This window comes from Balaenoptera ricei, chromosome 13, assembly GCF_028023285.1.
Source record: "Balaenoptera ricei isolate mBalRic1 chromosome 13, mBalRic1.hap2, whole genome shotgun sequence".
In the NCBI taxonomy this organism is placed as follows: domain Eukaryota; kingdom Metazoa; phylum Chordata; class Mammalia; order Artiodactyla; family Balaenopteridae; genus Balaenoptera; species Balaenoptera ricei.
Window position 1 is genome coordinate 30,835,314 of NC_082651.1, and position 17,660 is coordinate 30,852,973.

The 17,660-nt window shown below is 44.5% G+C and overlaps 1 protein-coding gene across 5 annotated transcripts in view; it reads right to left on the minus strand.

The window, feature by feature from the left end:
• HK2 (hexokinase 2) overlaps positions 1 to 17,660 on the minus strand; it is a 61,100-nt gene that overhangs the window by 22,872 nt on the left and 20,568 nt on the right. For all 5 annotated transcript variants that reach the window (XM_059942493.1, XM_059942491.1, XM_059942492.1 and 2 more), the window contains one exon: positions 2,823 to 2,971. In XM_059942493.1, the coding sequence (XP_059798476.1) occupies positions 2,823 to 2,971 (149 nt within the window). The remainder of the gene's footprint in view (positions 1 to 2,822; positions 2,972 to 17,660) is intronic.

Consider the following 17,660-nt stretch of genomic DNA (forward strand, 5'->3'; position numbering starts at 1 on the left):
CAAGAGCAAACGCTGGGCAATGACAGGGCTCTCTCACTAAGAGGATCCCCAGTGCAAAGTGCCAACTCCCTTGAGCAGAGATCAAGTATTTTAATGTGGAAATAGGGTTTCTAGATAGATACTCAGCAAGTTCTGTTCTGTTGGGAAGTTGATCAGAGACAAAGTTTACAATAGGGTTAAACAAATTCCCAGCACCTTCTTCCTGGTACTCTAGTCAAAATGATCTTTAGTACAGTAGTTTTTAATCCAAAAAAAGGAAGTTGCAGAAGCTGTGCAAAGAGATAAGGCCAATCATCAGAGATGGGGGGAGGGGTTGGAAAAAGTAAAATGGTTTCCCCTCATCCAGCCCTGATCACTGCTCTCTTTCCAACTGCACTACCAACAGGGGAAGGCAGAAAAAAAAAAAAAGAGAGAGACAGTGAAGAGGCATTAAATAATGTGTTGCCCAATACAGTAGCCACTAGCCATCTGTGGCTATTTCAATTAATTAGAATCATAAAAAATTTAAAAGTCCCTTCCTCAGTCACACTAGCCATATTTCAGGTGCTCAATACTACACGTAGCTAGTGGCTGCCTCACTAGACAGGGCAGATATCAAATGGTTCCACCACCGTGAACAGTTCTGTTGGACAGTTCTGAGTTAGAAGAACCTACAGCTCTTTAAAAGAGCGTAAAAGGAGACCATCTGCTTCCTTAAAAGGAAGACTATATCCTTTTCTGTTAGCTGATGACCTAAGGATAAGATACTGGGAGAAACAGCTAACACCTTCCTGCCATAAAAAGGCTCAAAGGGCGTCATTTTATGAAGGTAGAAAAGTTTCCTCTTCCTTATTGGTCTGAGAATCTGTTCACTCCCCTTCCCACAGGAAACACCTTAAAAAATCTAAAGTGGCTGCTATTACCATTTGTAATTCACTGCTCTCATGTGAAAGTTCATGTGGCAGAAGAGACTCTGTCCAGGGACCCACACTGCCCAGGTTCACAGATCTTCAAAAACTTTTGCAAGTTTTGAGCTTGGTGATTTGGTCTTGGTTTTAACTAAATTTTATTTTTTAAATCCATTTGTTTCCCTATAGTTAATTAAAAGACTGATACTTAATATTATAAAAAGGAAAGAAAGAAAAAGGAAAAGACAGGGAAAAAAGCATCAGTAATTCCACCACTAAAATAGCAACAATGAATTTCCTTCCAATCTTTTTACCAAGTGTTTTCTGCTGCTTTTAGGACAATAGCATTCTTTCCCTTTCTTAGGATGGAATAAGCACCTATATTTTCTAGTTTTCTTTGTTTCATTTTTATATAGCATTTTTTTCCATTTATTTGAAGGATTCTTAATATCACAGTAGATTCATAGTTTCTTCCAGATGGGTCTCATAGATTCTTTTGGACTAACACATTTTGTTTCTGTATATTGGAGCCACGTGACAACCTCAGTGCAGCTCAAATCCTACTGTCCCAGAGACTCAGCCTCCCGTGTCCAACCCCAGCATTAAAACAAGGAAAATAGGTTTACCCTGAGGGTAGTAGGGACCCTGGACCACCATGTTGCCTAGTTCCAGGAAGCACCCATGGACTACATAATGTGGCCTAAAAAGTGGAGCCTCCTAGAGTTGGACAAACACAGACTCCTGTCATATGGATCTGACTTTGTGTTTTGCCTCTGGCCCCTCCCACCCCTGTAATCTAAGGCCAAGTCACTCAATCTTTCAAAGCCCAATTCCACATCTAGAAAATGGAGATAGTAGGAGCACCCAGCCTTAGGGCTAGTGTGAGGATAAAATTAGGAAATCTATACAAAGCGCTTTCACTCAGCCTGATGCCTGTCAGCTCTTCCTCCTGATGGTTGCTCATCCACTTCAACACAACATGTATTACTTTCTGTGGGCTGATATGTGTGTTTGGTGGTCCAGTTGGACTTGAAGTCCTGGAGGGGGAGGACCAGGACTTTGATTCCCAGCAAGGATCAGTGGCCCAGTGTCCAGTAGATGCTCAACACATGTTTGGACACTATCATGACAGCAACTCCATCCTTGCTCGTTCTCTTCTAGCTATTACTGAGTCGACTCTTACTTGGATTTCACATTTCTTCTCCATCCACTCTTTTTATTGTATGTGCCGAGTACAAAATGTGACTCTAGAGGTCACAGAGATATGGGGATGACTAAGCATGATTTGGGGCCAGTGTGGAAGCACACGGAGCCCACTGCAGTGCCAGGTAGAACAGACACCCAGAAGCTGGATTTTAGTGTTTTCTCAACAGGCTCCCATTCCTGTGTGTAAAACCTCTTCTGTTTCAGAAGGCAAAAAAGAGAGAGAGCAAATAACCAAAAAGGCAAAGAGGCAGGTCCCATTTCATGCAACGCTATGCTAACAACTGTGAGTCAGAGGGCTACAGAATGACCACCGTGGCAGGTGGCAGTGTCAAACCACAACCGTGTATTCTACTGACTTGCTATTCAATGACACCACTAACCATAGGTGTCCAGGTATATTGGCCCAGCCTCCTGGCAGTAGGCTTTCCTCAATAACCAGTGCATGCAAGCACACCTCAAATGAGATGGAAAAATCAAAATCCCTCCCACTAAAGCCCATCCAGACCCTGGGGCCTTGTGCACACACTCCCTGCCCTCTGGCCATGTGCACCTCTCCTGATAGAGGCCCCCCACCTAGCCTCCAGGCATGGAGGAGGATCACCCAGCAAAGAGAGGACAGGGAATCTGAGCCTCAGTCAAGGTCTCCTCCCTCCAGACCACAGAGAAGGAGCAGTATCTGCTCCTGTGGGGCCCAGAGCCCCAGTGGCCACCCCAAGAGATGGGTCATACCTGGGTGCCACTGCCTCGCATGATGTCCTCGGGAATGGCATAGATCTGGTTCTCCATCTCAACCTTCTGGAGTCCATTGTCCGTTACTTTCACCCAAAGCACACGGAAGTTGGTCCCTCCAAGGTCCAGAGCCAGGAATTCTCCATGTTCTGCAGAGAGAAGGACCACTATTAGTTTGGGAAAGACAAGGTGTAACTGTTTCACAGAGACCAAAACTTAAAACCCAAGAATCCTGCCATAAACACTGGTCATCTCTGGGTGATGAGGTGGCCAGCGGGTCTTTTTTCTACACACTTTTATGTATTGTCTGATTCTTTTTCTTAATGCTAAACACTTCTATATTACTTTCAGAATTCACATAAAGAATCAGACAGTTTCACATCCAGTGATAGGGTGCCCACCCCCTCACAAGAGCTATTTCCCAAGGGCTTTCAGCCAAGTCCCCATCAAGCTCACAGGGCCCAGCAAGCCCTGCACCAGGAGAGCAGGCCTCAGGTTTTTTGGGGTTTTTTTTTGTTTTTTTAAATTCATTCATTCATTTCTGGCTGTATTGGGTCTTTGTTGCTGCGCACAGGCTTTCTCTGGTTGCATCGAGCTGGGGCTACTCTTCGTTGCGGTGTGTGGGCTTCTCATTGCGGTGGCTTCCCTTGTTGCGGAGCACGGGCTCTAGAGTGCAGGCTCAGTAGTCGTGGTGCACGGGCTTAGCTGCTCCGTGGCATGTGGGATCTCCCTGGACCAGAGCTCAAACCTGTGGCCCCTGCATTGGCAGGCGGATTCTTAACCACTGCGCCATCAGGGAAGTCCCCCAGGCCTCAGTGTTGTTCTTCATGGCCCCAGGACACCCAGCACGCTGCTACAAGCTTGTGGCCCCCTGGGCCTTTTGCCAAATTGTGATCCCTGAACAAAATGTACTCTTTAATGTTTGTATACAGTGACAGCAACATCTCTCGGCAGGATGAGGGTCACATGATGGAGTGGAATGGGATCCAGCTGGCTATAAGTTAAGAGGCCTAGCAAATAAGTCAAGCAGGTGCCCCCACCAATAAAAGATCCCAGGTGCTGAGTTAAGAGTATATAAGACAAGAGTCAGGCCACTCAGACAAGCCACAAGGCTGGGGCAGAGGGAGACTCCACAGACACAAGTGGGTCAAGATCTTCAGGTGTCACCAGGAAAGCACAGTCCAGTCTCTCCAGGAAATAAGCAGTGCAGAACAGGAAACATCCAGATTCCAGATGATAATACCGGCTACAGGGACACGTGCCATTGTACAGCACAGAATGGAAGTGCTGAAGAGGCTCGGAGGCCAGAGCCAGGGCCGGGGCCCAGCGGGGCAGGCAAGGACGGGGGAACAAGGCGGGCTTGTCCCCTCAGCAGCCTCCTCAACCAGTCCTGCTCCATCAGTCTTCCAATGTCCTGCCACACACCTTCTTGAAGGGTACATGATTATTTCCGGGGGGATTCACTTGTTGGCATGTTTGTCAACACTCGGCCCCTTTCCTGATGGGAGACTTGCCACTGAAGTAAGGGAGAATGGATCAGAGGGTCAGGGAAGTGCTCTGACTAAATGAAACAAGGATTTATTCTGACCCACTTCTTCTCAGCAGCAATAACTGTTTGGCCCTGAGAAAAGCTACATCTGCCCGGCTCCCTGAGGGCACTTACCCACACAGCCCCTACCGTCCAGAGGGGCAACTTGGGGTGGGCATCATTCACCCGACATTCCGTGGGGACTTGCCCCCACACAACCGTGGCTTGCTGGTAACAATATACAGAGACTGGCTCTGAAGCCCGCATTACCGGCATCAGAACCCCTGCCACTTTTTGGCCGTGGCAAATTCCTGAGCCTCTGAGCCTCAGCTGCCTCATCTCTAGAGCAGGAACATCATACCCCATGTGGTTGAGGTGAGGGGCAGAGCAGATAATGTGCCTCAAGTACCCAGCACAGTGCCAAGAACTCAGGACACACTAAATAAGTACTAGAAACTTTCCATCCAGGTTCTCGGCAAACACTGCCTGACACCCACACTTAAAAGTCTCCCAGGCCCAGTATTAGGACTGTCTCTCAGACTGAAAAAAGTAAAAGCAACATTCAGAGGGGAGACTGAAGAAACCTGTCCAAGGAAAGCCATTGAAATCTTCTCCAGTGACTTTAGCATTCCTCCTCAGGGGTACTAATTTTCCATCCCTTCCCTGGCATTTGGAGGTCCCTCCAGCCCTCTAGCTACAGTCACTAGATAGCTTGGGTAACCTCAACCCCATCTTGGGAGACTGCGCCTCTTGTGGCCATGGATGACTTTTCCAGGCACTTCAGTTCTGAGCCTCCCCTGGTAGTGGGACGTCAGCCAGTTTGCAGGGAGAACTATGTGTGGTTGTCATGGGGGATGAAAAGGAAAATCAAAGATGAACTGCCTACATCAGCACTCTGCCCCAGGACACATGAATCTGCTGAGTCGGCAACCGTGGGGGATTGAGGCTGCCGAGGCTGCCCCTGGTTGGTCATGATTCAAGGCCAGCCCAGCTGGATTCACTGGAGAGGACAGCTCCATCAAGAATGGTGGTTTTGCAGTATTTGCTGATGGACTGAAGGGAAACCACAAATAATACAGTGCTGCTGAGAATTCCATTCCCAGGAAGAAATGTCATTCTTTTCAGACTCCACCAGATCAGACAATCCTCTGCATCCCTCCTCCCTGATTCTCCCTCCACAAACACACATGATCACAGCTACCATAGCCAAGACTTTATTCCTTCCAGAGTCTAATATCTCTGAGGCAGGCCCAGCATCATGACTCCTGGAGCTAAATCCTAAGGTTACCCCTTGGGACAGTGGATGGACCCCTCCCCTAGTGCCTGCCTCTACACCACCCATGAGAGGCCCTCACACAGAGAAGCAACAAGCTTTGCTTTGAATTCCAGCTCAGCTGCTTCACTACCTGTATGGCTTCTCTGAGCATGTCACCTCAGCTGCAGAACAGGGCTCATAATGCTGACTTTCCCAGGGGTCATGAGCTTACATGAAATACAGAACACATTATGTGAATATATAGGTACACCGTAAGCCATCAATAAACAGCTGCTGCTGTCACTGTTATTACTCCTTTGATTATGTAGCTCCTCTCCTAGTTCTCCTCAGCCCCTCCAATCCCTACCTACACCTATCCTACTACTGGCCCAGGTCCTACCTACACTGTCAACCTTCCGGGACATCCCAGAAGCCCAGAGCAGAGAGTGTGTGATGTGGTGTGAAGGAGGATGGCATCTATGGGCCTGGGACAGTCAGACTGGATGGGCAGGAGTGAGGCTCTGGGGTAGGAGAACATGTCTACAGCAAGTTTCTTAAGTACACAGCCACAGGGCAGACAAGCCAGTAAGGTCCAGTGAGATCATTCTGCTGAATGAGTATACTTGGTATTTGAGGCAATGTATTAAGAAAACATCTCATATTGCATCTGCTTACTGATGGTTCATTTATTAAACAAAATATTTGAGGAGACCATAAGACCAGAGGTAAGATTTCTTTTATTGTTAAGCATGCTGTTATGTCTAGAAAACAATTTTAATACCTGATTTTTAAAATGCTCAAACAGTACAAAAGTGGAAAAAATGAAAAGCAAACATCTCTTCTCTTCTCCATACCCCAAAAGTAACCATTATTAACGTTTCTTGAGTGTCCTTAGATACATTTATATTATAAAAACAGGGAAGACCATTAACTGACACATTCTAAGAAAAGAGTTTGAATTGCTGGTTCTAAGGATTTATGTTTTTGATTACCAAAGATATTAGCAAATTAACTTCCTAAAAATTCTCTCCAAATTCCACATAAACCAACAGGTGGGTGTCACTGTCACCAGTGTCCTATGTTATGTACAATTAATCTTTGCCAACCTCATAGGTTAAAGTGGCAGCTCATTTTTTAAACTTGGTTTCTTTCCTTGGTGTAGGTTAGACATTTTGAATTATTGACTGGCATTGTGAATTCTTTCTTCTGTGAATTTTCTGCTCACATGTTTTGTCTTTTAAAAATATATATTCATTATTTTCTTAATAACATAAAAGAGCTCTTTGTATATTAATGAAACTATTTTGTTGGTTGTATATCTGCAATTATTTTTCTCCAGTTGGATATTTGTCTTCACTGCCCTTTCTAAATCTCTCCAGTTACTTCTAAATGTTGTCACCACCACTGCTAAAATAAAAGAAGCAAGGTTTCACCATAGGTTTATTTAAAAGATCAAATTCATCTTATACTTTCTTATGTGACTTTTTGGAAAAAATGAAGCCCAGAACCCTGTCTTCATCTCTCTTGTCTCTGGGACACAGTTCAGACTTTCCCACTTGCATCTGATTATTGTGGCAATAAAACAATGGAAAGACAGAGGCAGGTGTGGAGGAGGTTTAGTTAATTTAAGGTCCACCATGTAGATATTTTTAAAAGAAGAGAAATTTGTTGTGTGATATTCATAAACATTATCTCATTAATCCTCAACAACCCTATTGGACATCATGATCCCAATTTCCAGATAAGAAAACTAAGGCTCAGGCCAAGTAACTGAAAACAAGATTTAAATCCAGGTCTAGCTCTCTAGCAAAGTTTTCTACTGCAGTGAGCAAGAAGGCTGTTCATGAGAAAGTTGTAAATCCTCAAATAAGGAATTCTTCATTATTGGGACTTCCCTGGTGGTCCAGTGGTTAGGGCTCCGCGTTTTCACTGCTGAGGACCCGGGTTCAGTTCCTGGTTGGGGAACTAAAATCCTGCAAGCCTCGTGGTGTGGCCAAAAAAAAAAGGAATTCTTCATTATCGATGCCAAGAGCATAAAACCCAGAGGTTGCCACAGGCTCTAAGCTGGCCTGGGTGGCAAAGGAAGTGACACTGTGGTTCAGAAGCTGAGTCACTTAGTTAAGATCATACAGGGGTAAACAACTGCTGGATTTGACCCCAAGTCCATCTGACCCTAGCACCCATGCCAGTCCCTATGCACCTCGCCCATATCTCTTGTGGTGCTGGTTCCTGGAAGCTGAGGGTTACCTGACGCAGAATCTAGGATGGAAGCAAATAAGCCATAAAGTGATGAAAAAGAAAGCAAAGATGCCCTAATCTTTATCAGTAACTTGGCCCATCCCTCTGGGCCAAATGCTCTCAAACTTGAGTGGGAGGTGGCAGACACACATCCACTGGCAAGAAGTGACACACCCTTCTCCCCAAAGGAACCCAGGACCTACTAAGGCTTTTTGAGGCAGGTTTTCTTGGTAGCCGCAAATTGGTGCCATCTCATACAATTATACCAAACCTCCGTTCCCACCTTACTGGACACTCTCCAATCTCTCTCTGATGAAGGTTCTCCTAATTAAGAACGGCCCCCTCCAAAAGCAGACAAAAGAAGGGGTAACAACCCTCTATCGAAAGGAAATAAGGGGGTTTCCCTGGTGGCGCAGTGGTTAAGAATCCGCCTGCCAATGCAGGAGACACAGCTTTGAGCCCTGGTCCAGGAAGATCCCAAATGCCACAGAGCAACTAAGCCTGTGCACCACAACTACTGAGCCTGCGCTCTAGAGCCCGTAAGCCACAGCTACTGAGCCCACAAGCCACAACTACTGAAGCCCACGCACTGCAACGAACAGTAGCACGTGCTCACCCCAAACAGAGAAAGCCCGCACACAGCAACGAAGACCCAAAACAGCCAAAAATAAAATAAATAAATTAAAAAAAAAAAAAAAAGGAAATAAGGACTCATAGTTAAGAGGAACTGGCAATAGGGGTATTAGGTCTTGCCATCCATCATCGAATTGCCCAATGGTTAAGATTCAAGTTGCTGGGCTTCCCTGGTGGTGCAGTGGTTGAGAATCTGCGTGCCAATACAGGGGATGCGGGTTTGAGCCCTGGTCCAGGAAGATCCCACATGCCGCAGAGCAACTAAGCCCGTACATCACAACTACTGAGCCCACACTCTAGAGCCCGCGAGCCACAACTACTGAGCCCGTGCACCACAACTACTGAAGCCCGCGTGCCCAGAGTCCGTGCTCCGCAACAAGAGAAGGCACTGCAACGAGAAGCCCGCACACTGCAACGAAGAGTAGCCCCCGCTCGCCACAACTAGAGAAAAGCCTGCGCACAGCAACGAAGACCCAACGCGGCCATAAATAAATAAATAAATAAATTTATTTAAAAAAAAAAAAGATTCAAGTTGTTCCCTCTGGCAGAGTTTGTTTGCTGACTCATTTCCCATCCTGGACTACCATTCTGCTCACTCTCAGTGAGGTTCTTATCAAATACATAAAGTCAGCAAGATAAAGGGGTTTCAATTTCTCCTGGGAACTCACCTGTCCCAGGGAAAGGCTGAAGAGGACTAAAATGGCATCTAAGTAAGTAACCGCCTGAACATGATAGTCACTGTCATCTCGGTTGACAGGATATCACTAATGTATTTGAGCAGGCCATAACTCCAGCATTCTTCAAGTCACCCACTCACAATGTCCATGCAATTTGTGAGGGGTGAGGGCCAGATGAATTTCCCAACAGTCTATTTTCAATCACTAGGTATTTGCCACTAATTAAAATAGATCACCACCTGTTCCTCCCATCAGGAGCTCAGAGCAGTGTGCCAACCAGCGCACAAAGGATGACTTGTGAACAGAAAAGGTCTGTTTTTGTTTTGCATTTTTAAGCAGCAGTGCCCTTTTGTCGAAGGCAACTGTGTTCAGAAGTGGCAGAGCACTGCCTTGTTAAGGCTAGAGCCAGAGCCCAGTCCCTCACCCCGGGCAGGGCTTCTTCAGGTGATCGAATGGACTTCTTTGGAAGCCTCCTATAAACAAGTAGCTTTGATGCAGCGTTCCCAGAGCTCTGAGGATCCTTGAAGGTGCCATAGTGCCTGCTAGCACTCCACAACAGACGGCTAAGAATGTATGGCATGGACTCCAATTGAGAGGACAACTAAAAATCTCCAGGTCTTGAGTAGGTAATCCAGCAAAACTAACTTTGCCAGACACAGGTTTCAAGGCACGTATTTCCCAAGTACCTGGAAACACCACAGTCACTAACACCTCTGGCAGCCTCTTTTTAAGTTCCAAGATTTCAGATACTCCATTATAGTACAACAACAAGATGTTGAATGCAAAATGTAGAAACAGAGAAACATAAAGCTGCTTCAATTGAAGGGAGGGGCCTGGAGCACATACCACTTTGTAAGTGCCCCCCAAAACTCCCAAAACACCATCAGAAAGCACCACCCTGCTGCTTTTATACTCAGGAAATGTTTCTTAAGCTCAAAATATGTGCCACTCACAGAGAAATGTTATACTAGCTCCACAGATGTGAAACCACTCTTCAAAGGATTAAAATATGATTATCTTTCACTACTGTGTAGGCGTTGAGCGTGTTAAGATTTTCAGGCAGGCCGACATGGGTTCAAATCCCATTTTAACATGTATTAGCCATATAAATTCAGGTAAATTATTAGAAATTTGATACTCAGATTTCATCATCTGTTAAAAGGGGACAGTAATAACCTCCTGTCTAGCCAGCACCTCCCCATCACTCGCCAGGACACAGAGACACAGACACACAGTTTTTGGTCAAGAATCAATGCAATGAATGCGTAAGGTGTTTGGCACAATTCCTGGTGTATGTAAAATGTTTAATAAACTCCAGTTACCACTATATGGAGGCTATTTATCAATACAATCTTCATTTTATATTGTAGGCACCATATAAATCCACTTATTAATTTGCATGTATGTGAGCTATTGATCTATGTCTCCACTACATAGCTGTTGATACAGTCCTGAGCAACCAAGATAAGGGCTCCTTTCAGGTTAAAGGGCTCCTTTACCAGCCTCCATGCACTCTATCACCAGCCTAGTCTCTCTTTATCGTATCATGTGCTTGCATTATATGACCTAGTACCATTTCATTTATGATGATAAATGATATCCTTATGTCCCCAGGATAATTTGCACTCTTCAAAGATGGGGCACAAGGCTGCTCAGCACATTGCTGCCCCACAGAGGACCAGCCTCAGAGGGGACTCTATTGAATGAACTGAACAGCTAGGCCTGAGTTACAAACAGAAGAATGAATGCATTGTGCTAGCAGTGTTGGGGGCCTCTAGTGATACGCCTAAGGGCCCAGGCTTTGGAACACATATGGCTGGGTTCAAATCCCAATGCTTCTACTTGCTCATTATGTGACTTTGGGCAAGTTGCTTAATCTCTCTAAATCTAGTTTCTTTTTCTCTAAAACAGGGTTTATGGTGTCTACCATTGGGTCACTGTGAGAATTAATGAGATAGCTCAAATACAGTGCTTAGCATAGTACCTGGCATTTATAAGCCTACATTTTAAAATTATCATGATCATCATCATCATCATTTCCTGCTCTCGAGGGAATTAAGTCTAGCTAGAGGGTAGAGATACATTCACCTGTAAAAAATAATTCACAATTCAGGGAAGTGGGGAAGTATCAAAAGATCAATACAGCAAAGGCTTCATCTCACTCTGCCTTAAGACATGCTTATATCTAAACAATCTTGCCAAGACAATGAGGGCAATAAAGATACTACAAAGATAATTTATTTCTAAATTGGAAAGCTGGAAAAAAAAACTTGTTAAAAATGTAAATTATTTATAAAATAAATAAATAAATTGGAATGCTGGAATATTTGTAGGTTTTTAGTTGGGTCTACTTGAGCTTCTTATTATAATGGTACAAAGTCAATCCATATTTATGGTCAATTTTAAAAGATAATAACCTGATTTGCTCCAGAAACTTTTGTTCAGCAACATGAGCCAATGTAAAGCATGAATCTTATGGACTTGGAGTCAAGACTACCTACGCTTAAAGTCCAACTCTGCCACTAACTGTACACAGGTGACCTTGGCAATCTCTTTTAGCCTCAGTTGCCTTATTTTTAAATTGGAAATGTCTCTCTTGTAGAGTTTGCATGGAGAGTAAAACAGATTGCTTACATAAACAGATATCATGGGTGCTCATTAAATGATATTAACTATTCCTGCATTTCCTCTTAAGATGGAACTGTCCTCTGAAAGCCAGATGCCTTGTGATGTGTGTAGTGGGCCCCCTGACAGGGCTGTGATTGGGGCTGGTACTGCAATCACATGTATAGCCCAGCGTAGGTTAGGGCTGCCTACAGAGAGGTCAAGATGGTGAGATTCCTGACAGATACAATAAAACACTTTCTCTATTCAACACTGCCAAAAACAAAAAGGGTGGAGGGAGTCACAGACAATAATTATTGGGGCAAGTGGAACTCTCATACAGCATTGGTGGGAGTATAAAATAGCTCAACCACTTTGGAAACCAAAGTTCAAACCACTTTGGTCTGGGAGTTTCTTATAAATTAAACACATCCCAAACCCTATGACCCAGAAATTCCACTCCTAGTTGTTTACTCAAGAAAAGGAAGGAAACAAAAACATATGTCCACAAAGAAGCTTGTGTAAGAATGTTTATAGTAGCTTTCATCAAAAACTGGAAACAGGGCTTCCCTGGTGGTGCAGTGGTTGAGAATCTGCCTGCCAATGCAGGGGACACGGGTTCGAGCCCTGGTCTGGGAAGATCCCACATGCCGCGGAGCAACTAGGCCCGTGAGCCACAGTTACTGAGCCTGCGCGTCTGGAGCCTGTGCTCCGCAACAAGAGAGGCCGCGACAGTGAGAGGCCCGCGCACCGCGATGAAGAGTGGCCCCCGCTCGCCACAACTAGAGAAAGCCCTCGCACAGAAACGAAGACCCAACACAGCCAAAAATAAATAAATAAATAAATAAATAATAAAAAATAAAGGAATTCCTTTTAAAAAAAAGTAAAATAAATACCCTTCTTTAAAAAAAAAACAAAAAACTGGAAACAGCCCAGGTGTCCATAGAATTCATGTCATATAGGATTCCAATCACACCACGGAATCAGCAACCAAAAAGGAACTACTGATATACACAACACGGATAAAGCCTACATTTTGATGGGTAAATGAAGCCTTGCATAAAGAGTAAATACTATATGATTGTATATGTGGGAAGTTCTAGAACAGGCAAAACAAATACATGTGGAAAATTTAAAACAGTGATTACTTCTGGGGGTTGGGGACAGGGACTGCCTGGGAAGGTGCAGCAGGGAGCTTCCTGGGCTGATAATGTTTTCTATCTTGATAGGGGTTGTATTAAACAGGTGTATGTATTTGTCAACTCATCAGATGATATTTAAGATTTGCATCTCGTACAAAATTTTACATCAAAAGAAAAAAGAGCAAATATTGAACTCTGGTTAATAATGGGCCTGCTGAAGTTCTGGGGTTGAAATGAACTGATTTCTGCAATTTACTTTGCAATGCCTCAAATAAAACAAGAGGGACTGATGGGAGGAAGGATAGAGGAGTGTGATAAAACAAATCTAGTTAAAATATCAATGTAGACTCTAGGTAGTCTGTATATGGATGTTCATTATACAATTCTTTCAACTTTTTAAAACTGTCTTAGAGAAAAAAACAAATAAGGAACATTTTTTATATACATACCAGCTGACACCAAATTCAGTCACCTAAGTAAGATATTCTTGGACCATTTACATTTTCATTTTTATCTGTGCCAACTATGTTTCTTTGCACTGAATGGTCCACACAGTCTACGAAGCACAGATATTTTAAAATCAGCCGCCACAGGGTTCTGACTGTTGACATTCCCTTCCTTCTCACAGAGAACTCAAACCATAATTTGGAAGTTCATATTTCATGTGTGTAATGGAAGCCTCCATCATAAACGAATGGCCTGAAACTTCCTAAAGTCTCTCCCACATTCTCTACCAGGTCTTTGACTTTTACCATTAAATAGCTGAGACCTGATTTATGAAAGCTGGAGCCTGGTCCTTGCTCCAAAATGCAGGGAGGGCCTCCAACAGTGGGGATGAACCCTCACACCTGCTCCCTCCAAACAAAAGGACCTGGGAGATTCACTCACCCTCTCTCAGTAAAATCGGTGCTGGCCATGGTGGCTGCATAGGACTGGGTTTACAACACACATGGGAAGGTTACATAACCGATTCCCCCTTAATTCTCAGAGAGCCAACCCTCTGATGTTTCTTCTTTTTACAAATGAGAAAATGGAGGAATACAGCATAAATGAACTGCTCTAAAGCAAACAGCTTGAATTCAAACCCTTTTAAACCTAGAATTCTGATCTTCACCCCTCAACACACACTGCCCTGAAACCACCTCTCACCCCTGGCAAGAAATAGCCAATTTTACAAAGGTCTGACCAGGACAAAACTGGGTAAGGAGCATTTAAAACAGTGGCTTTCACACTGCAAGCTGAAAAAAAAATTAGTGAGCCCTGACTAGAGACAGTTTTAAAGTATAGAAGATAATAGATCTGGGGCTTCCCTCGTGGCGCAGTGGTTAAGAATCCGCCTGCCAATGCAGGGGACACAGGTTCGAGCCCTCGTGCGGGAAGATCCCACAAGCTGCTGAGCAACTAAGCCCGTGCACCACAACTACTGAGCCTGCGCTCTGGAGCCCGCGAGCCGCAACTACTGAGCCCACATGCCACCACTAGTGAAGCCCACACGCCTAGAGCCCGTGCTCCACAAGAGAAGCCACTGCAACGAGAAGCGGGCACACCGCAACGAAGAGTAACCTCCACTTGCCGCAACGAGAGAAAGCCTGCGCGCAGCAACAAAGACCCAACGCAGCCAAGAATGAATGAATGAATGAATTTTTTTAAAAAAGAAGATAATAGATCTGTCACATTCAAGAATAAACATTAGTTCCTGAAACTTATTTTGGTTGTATATCAACATTCATATGTATGTGTTTCTTGCTGTGAGTATGTAGTCCAAAAAAGTTAGAGAGCCACTGACTAAGTCCCTTTAGAGCAGAGGTTTAGATCTAAGGTTTAATTTCCCAGATATGAAAAAGTAACACTGGAAAGGGCTGAGCAGGGTTCTGAGGAAGGCTAGCCTGGAGCAGGCACCACTTGAGCAAGGCCTCTAGCCTTCTGTAGAAGAGAAGCACAGTCACCAACAGCAGCAACAGTGCCGGGACTGCGGCCTTGGCCAGCAAGCAGATGCACCAGCCAAGACTCACAGGCTGTGTGACCACGTCCAGGGGAAAGGCAGTGGTCCCTGCACATAACTGCTCTCTCGTTTCTCCCCTCAGCACTTTACTGGGGTACCAATAAAAAGAAGAATGTTCATTTTTGACAGGCTTTATCTAGTGAAGAGTCACTGGTCCTCACTGCCACATTCCATAACTCACAGCCCAACTAATGAAATATAAAACTCAAAGCCTTGATGTTGACCACTTTCAATTATATTCCCTCATGTTCCCCTCCCAGTTCCATTTTCTTTCTCTCTCTCCAGAAGCAACCCCTATCATTTATCTGGTACACATTTTCCAGTTTATATCCTAACAATTTTAGGATATGTGTGTGTCCATGAGCAACATATAGCATTACTTGGAGAGGTTTTTTTAAAATAACATTCAACTACTATGAGGTACATACATGTCCTTCTGCAATTTTCCATTCTTTGTTTTTTAAATGTATCCATATTTATACATGGTCATTTTTGTAACATGCTATATTGTATCCCATCACATGCACAGTCTATAAACTGTTCCCGATATGCTGTCATTATAAGCGGCACTGCCATGAACATTCTTAGACGTGTCTCCTTGAGTTCGTATGGGAATCTGTTCAAGGTATAGTTGGAAGTAGAATTGCTAGTTGTCATATACATATATTTTCAACTTAACTAGTCACTGCCCACCTCACACTCCGGGTGAACCACTACCAATAGCTCAATACATATCCTTGAGACTTTACACACCTGTACACACACATATACATATATGTGTATATATATATTCTGTAAAATCACACACATGATTTTACAGAATATGAATTTAGATAAATCTATCTCATGCTTTATGATGTGTTGCAGAGGACTGTTGTCTGCATTAACTGACCAGTGCCCAACTGATGGACATTAAAGGGTTTTCCCCTCATTACAGTAAGTCAAGGAACTTTGTGCATAAATACACTGACACACTAGCTCCAGGACATGTGTAGAACAGACCAGGACTGCTGGATCCACCTCTTATTTTTACAAAGGAGAAAAGGCTGAGTCCCACAAAGCTGGGATGAGGAGCTGGCCCACAGACCCCCCAGCAAATGAGGAATGAAAGGGCTGGGGACCCCATTTCCTACAGTCTGGTCTCTAGTACTCTAGGGGGCACCTGCTCTGCTTAAGTAAATAAAACATCCCAAAACACAGTATTCCTTTCACACACTGTCTCCATTTACACTGTAGAATCTGAGGTTATAAAGAGGTACTCTGGGTATCACAAAAGTCATGTAAAATCTCCCTGCTTCTGTGTGGAAAGAAGGTCAGGCAAACAAGTCTTACACCAGACCCTCCCACCCCAAGAAGCCTACGGGAGTCAGCCTCTGGCTCCTGTCCTCAGTCCAGGCAACTCAAATGCATAGAAGCCAAAATCATGCCTGCTGCTCCACTGTGGGTAGAGGTGGGACAAAGACAGGCTCCAAGGACTCTGGCCTGAGGTCAGGGAAAAAGACTCAATGATCACACAATACAGCAACGGATGCAAACTCTAAGAGGCAGTGGGAGGTCTCCATGATCCAATCTCAGGAAAGCAATGGGAATAGAAAAAGTTGGCCCCATACCTAGTTCTCCCCAACAAACTTATTCACCTGCCTGTAATCCAGGCCAGACATCCACCCCCAACCCCATTTCAAAAAATTTCCACTGAGCATATGCGTGCTCTGGTGCTGAGTGTACAGAGGCTCACACGTGCACATACACACATGATGTATCAAGTGCAGTCTTGATGCCTGGCCTTTGGCATATATGAGTTTGAATCCTGACTCAGCTTCTCATTAGCTATATGACCTTAGGCAAGTTATCTGACCATCCAGGCTCCCAACTCCTCATCTTTAAAAAAAAAAAAAAAAAAGTACTTAAAATTTGTACCTACCCTATAGGGTTTTGTGAAAGTAAATAAGTTACTACATGTAGGTGTTCAGAAAAGCAGTTAGCCCATAATATACATTTCAAAAATATTTAGGATACTTGCTTAGTGCTAGTGCCTGAAATAAAGACAAGGTCCCTGGTCTTAAGGAGCTAGTAAATTTATCAGAATGTCAAATAAAAACAGTAAAAGTAGGTGTGGCTGCCAGTCAGAGGGAGTGGTAGGTATAGTAAATGTGCCATTCTAGAGGGCACATGAGGGATATCCGAGAATTGGAGGAGGCCTCTCACCTCAAGAAGCTCTTTGAAGGGCTGAGACACACACACTCAGAACAATCCTGAACAAGGTCACACCCTCAACGTTGGGTTCCAAGGCTTTAGCAAACACATACTTATTTTAGAAATTGTAGAAAGGTACAAAATCTTGTTAGACGAACCAGGTCCCCAAAGGCTCTCAAGCAAGTAAGCCTCAGGGACACAGACGTGATGGAAACACTGAAGGCATGTGGTGCAAACAAACAAGCCCTGTCCTGTGCCTTTCCCCGCCCCCACCTCTCCAGGGTTTCTCTGCAGATGCAGATGCTTCACCAGCAACCAGCCAGCATTTTGGCCTTCTGTCCTCCCTCCGGTTCTCAGACTCTGTGCTTCCTGGTTCCTCCATCACCCTGGCAGCTGCCCCCTGGGCTCTTTCTCTCACCCTCTATATATAGGTAGCCATCCCACACCCTTCACCCCTCGTGGCCCCAGAGGTACCTCATCTCTAAAATGGAGGGTTGTCATGAGGATTAAATGAAACAAACTGTGTGAAAGTGCTGGCACAACTTAATTCCGTTCCCTTCTCTGAG